A 4,897-nucleotide genomic window follows, 5' to 3' on the forward strand; every position below is an offset into this window, starting at 1 on the left:
AAAAAAAGCTGAAAGAAGTAAGAAGTTTTAAAAAGGGAACTTAAAAGAATAGTAGTGTGAGAAATTCGTGATCAATAAATTAAAAGTCTGAATGAAATAGCAGAGAACCAGCAGATTCTCTTCCAGAAGGCTTTTGTCTCATCTGACTCCAATCAGACCCACAGCAGGACTTTAGAGAAAACCCCTCTCTCAGGAATGTAGACGTGTCCAACTGACACTACACCAGCCAACAGTTTTACGACAGACCCCATATTTGAGGAGGGGCTTCATCTAAAAGGGGGGTGTCTGGACATACAAAAATACTTATAACTCAAAAACTGTTCAACATAGGAGCTTCAGATTTTGTTGTTGTTGTTTAGCTCTGATGAAGTGCTATCCATCTGGCCCACCAATGAGTGCCCCCCCCAACCTGCTCCGGACCCCCATCCAAATTAATATATCCATTCTGATGACTTCTGAGTTCTGGTGCATTGGTGCTTTACGTATGTGCTGGGGTCATACAGTATATGCTACCGCTAAGCGGTATAAAGTTTTCTGTTAGAACTGGCCTTACCTGGAAGGTGACACAGCCTACAGGGAGATACTTGCGGTCTTCAAGCATGCTCAGGTATTCTGCTACCAGGGCAGCGCTGTGCACTAAACACTGAGCAGCCTCAGCATGATTATTCCTCTCCGAGTGTTTTCCAGCCATGTTCTGGAGCCATGTAAGACGCAGATCTGGAGATGTCTGGTATCCCTTCGCAATCCTGAAGGTTAACAAGACAGAAGCACAACCGTCTGGAACACGCAGAGGATAATAAAAGCACCACTGTTAACAATTAGCAGGGGTTAGCTGTGGTCTGTACCTGTACATGAGATCTACCAGCATCTCAGGATCTTCCTGATGCTCTTTCATTTTCACTGTGTCAGACAGGATCATGTGCAGATTAAACACAAGGTCCTGGACCTGGAGGAGAAAACAAAGTGCTCAGGTTGCATTCCTGCTCACGGAATAAATGAAAGTTGGAGCTACAATGCATCAAGTTAACATTAATATAGTAAATAAAGTGATCGATTGTTCTGCTTGTTACAGGAGTTGGACAAATAAACTCGTACCTGGTCTGGGAAAGTGGTCTCCCTTAGTTCGAGGTCCTCCTCTGCATAGGTAAGGATGGTCTTCAGAGACCGCCGGAGGAACTCCTCATTAAAATTTTGGGACGTTCCCACCAGCGAGGACAGAGACATGGTCACCTGCATCTTCACTCTTGCAAAGTTCTATTAAAAAAAACATTTTAAAAAGGACGTTACCTTCCAGCTGGAGAATAATTTTAAAGTGAGAAAATCTGACCCTGACTTGAAGAACACGAGTCAGATGTTTACACACTCCAAGAGAGTCTCCCAGCTGTACTTACATTGCCGATCTCAAAGTTTTGCCTCATGAGGAGGTAGAGGGAGGCACTGGCGTGGGATCTGATGGTACTGATGCTGCTGCTGCAGCTCCTCAGGAGTCGCAGACACAGATCGGCACACTGCTCTGTTTCTTCCTCAAACAGCAGTTCAGGAAACTGCACGAGTACAATTAGGACGAACCTAATTACAAAGATGTAATCCTGGGAGAAATTGTAAAAGTTCGGCGAAATAAAAGACTTCGAACCAACCTTGGAAACCAAAGCTCTCTGAGTGGCAAAACAGTGCTGAAGGTAGAGGGCGCTCTGRTTGCAGGCCATGCTATGGAGCAGCACTTTCAACACCCCACCAAGGATACTCTCCTTAGACTCWGTCACGGATACTGTCTGCAGTAGGAACAACAAATATTAGGCTGTTTAGGAAGTAAACATACATAAAACTGTTTGCAATAACAGCCTAATAACTAGCAATAATTGAAGCATTTGCAGCTATGCTCCAGTGTTTGATTCCATACCTGAACAATAATCTCCAATGTATCAAGAATAATTAGGTTGGCCTCTGTTGCAAGGTTACCATCAATAAGGGCTTCGTGCTCCAGCTCCGCTCTTGTTCTACAATCATGAAAAAAACAAAGAAAGAATTCACAAAATGAACTCCGAAGTTTTGATACAGATTTTGTGACCTTAGATATAAAGTCAAAATGTCTGTTATATCTCATCATACATTTCCAGTCTTTGAGTTTAGGCTTTATATGTTTGAGTTATTCATGGATCAGAGTTAAATGAGTCGACAAAAAAAAAAAAAAAAAAAAAAAAAAAAAATTAAACATGTCTGAAAAAGGTCAGTAAAAGAATAATGATTGAAAAACGAGAAAAAAAAAGTTGAAATGCGTTCAGATGGGTGGAATAAATAGCGCTTGAATCCATTTATTTTTACATTTAAAAGAACGCCTGGCTCCTTAAAAGACAAATATATTAAAAAAATAATAATCTAGTGCAGCTTTATGTTAAGGTTATTAAAGGCCAAAGCTGCACTGAAAATAATTTCTTAACCTGCATAATTCTAATGTTTTTTTCCCAATTTTTTGAAAAGTTACTCATTGCAATGTCATGAAGAAAATCTGGTCTTTTTCATTTTTTTCCCCTAATACTGGTAATGTGTCCTCAAATTAAAAACTCGTAAGCAACGTTTTGTGAACTGCTAACAACCTAAGCATTTGTTTACCTACAGGAACAGCCAAAGTGACTGAAAATAGATCAACAATGATGATGTTTGTGGAAAAGCTCAGATTTGTTTAATAAAATATGCAGGTAAAAAGTGCTTTGTTTACRYTGAGTGCATACCCACATTGAGAACTGCGTATCAGTATATCTGGAAAACTCCGGGAGTAATTGTTTTCAAATGRAATCAATTGATACAGTTCAGGGTGATTTTTTCCATTTTTAATCTTAGAGTTTGTAATGAGTAGCTTTAGGTAAAAATATGTGCTGATTCAAGCAGACAGTTGGCCTTTACGTCTAACTTCCATTTCTATAGAGCTTATAATTTTAAASAGCCTGTGACWTGCATATTCTTCAAACACAAAAAGTCAAAGAAAACATCTTTATATTTAAGAAAGTTGGATTAATACACATGATTTAACTCATTTTGTTCCATAACTGGCATATTTTCTTTTGAACTTGATTCAGCCAAAGTGAAACAGGAAGTGACATCAAAGGGGAACTTCTTAACAAAGAAAACTCTCTGGTCTTTGTTTAHTGAAACAATATTATTTGAACTCTGACCCTTCTTCATCTCACTGATAGTGACTCAAAATAATCTTTAGAAACATCAGATTCTTCTCTATAATCTGGGTTGTTGACTGTGTTCACATGCAGACATTCCCCTTTGACATCACTTCCTGTTACTTCACAGGCAAATATCTCAACAACKGTTCATCTCAGCGAMATGAAATTTCTTTTGCAATATTTTATCAATGTCCTCTTTCTAAAAATGCATTCATATGTATTACAAAAATTTGGCGTCACAGGCACTTTAAGGGCTACTTTTTCATGTCCACTATGTGGAGAATTAAAAAAGTTATTCTTGGTTTACAGGTTAAATAGTCAAAATGTTGAAAATCTACATGTGCTAAAATGTCTGTTTTTGTCATTTAGTTTGTTTTAAGCAGCAGAATCCAGAGAAACACACAAAGTCAGAATCCAAAAACAAGAAGCAAACGTGTTAAAAAGCAAAACAGACCCACAGCAACCACGACTAACCCCAGGACAGAGGATGTTATGAGGGAAAAGGAGCTGGAGGGACGGGGGGATTTTTAGGGCTCAGAACCAGGATCGGAGGTCTCTGTTGGTGCCTTTATGTGCATGTGAGAACTTAAAAAGTCAAAATGGAAATAAAAAATAAATTTGATAAATTACACTTGTGACTACTAGTGTCTAATGCTGATTCAAATAAAGTAGAGACATATTTACTGGGCAGTTCATAGTCCAGATCATCATGTACAAACCAACTCGTGTTCATTTCGTTTCCACTTTAACTGGCTGACTTCCCACATGCATGACATGACAGCTTCATATGAGGCTCTACAGAGGAGGGGAACTCAGTGGCACACGACAAACGTAGACCATACAATACCTGACCGATCTGTGACTCCTACATAAACACAGCAATATGAGAGAACAGACGCAAATTAACACAAACACAACGGCTGATGGGGGATCACAAAAGGACCCAAATTAAAATTTAAAAACAAATAAAACAGCGTGTTTTAAGAATGAGTGTTGCAAATATCTATATTTTCTTGTCAAACATTGCAAAGACACAGTCAGACATCAGGCAAATTTCCTTTTGTTCCGTTGCAAATACAGCTTAATTTTAAAACAAAATTTAATAATGACTTTGAAAAGACTTACAGTATATTTTTAGTATTTAAACTGTATACAGCACCTAAAAATGATGCATTACGTCTTGAATAAAGTGAAAATGAAAAACTTCAGGATGCGATGTTAATTATTGAGGGGGAAAAAAAAGAAATTGGATATCGCCTTTACCAGCTCAAACAGAAGCTCCTTTCAGTGCATTCAACTTCTCAGATTTGCATCATGACAGTGGATGGATACACATGATAAACATTGTTCTTCTATTTGTTTCCAGTTTAATTTTCAAATCTTTTATCACAAAGTCAGACTTGTGTGTTCCCTTCAATTCAAAAGACTCACAAAATCTAACATTTTCAGGTCTCCTAGACACATATTTTCTATATTTAGATGACACAAAAAATACGACAGAGTATTAGGGCCACATAATTAGATTTTGTTTTAATTACGAGAATAATGTTATAATATGTGGCCCATCATTTCGAAATGAGGATTAAGCCAAATTTGGTCAAAATGACTTAATTACATTTTCAGATTCTTGGCTTTAAAAGCTACATTTTGATACCTGGATCATTCTGATATCATAGTTAAATCCATATATATGACTTAATTTGTCTTGTTGGTTACAATAATAC

General features: G+C 37.7%; 1 protein-coding gene across 1 annotated transcript in view; it reads right to left on the reverse strand.

The window, feature by feature from the left end:
* The window catches only part of dock7 (dedicator of cytokinesis 7), a gene marked incomplete in the record, with an annotated part of 68,737 nt that overhangs the window by 11,648 nt on the left and 52,192 nt on the right, over positions 1-4,897 (reverse strand). The window contains 7 exon segments of the mRNA XM_014014278.1: positions 554-746; positions 846-946; positions 1,096-1,254; positions 1,392-1,544; positions 1,638-1,772; positions 1,901-1,997; positions 4,021-4,038. Of these exon segments, the coding sequence (XP_013869732.1) occupies positions 554-746; positions 846-946; positions 1,096-1,254; positions 1,392-1,544; positions 1,638-1,772; positions 1,901-1,997; positions 4,021-4,038 (856 nt within the window).

This window comes from Austrofundulus limnaeus, unplaced genomic scaffold (genome assembly GCF_001266775.1).
Source record: "Austrofundulus limnaeus strain Quisiro unplaced genomic scaffold, Austrofundulus_limnaeus-1.0 Scaffold113, whole genome shotgun sequence".
NCBI classification, from domain to species: Eukaryota; Metazoa; Chordata; class Actinopteri; order Cyprinodontiformes; family Rivulidae; genus Austrofundulus; species Austrofundulus limnaeus.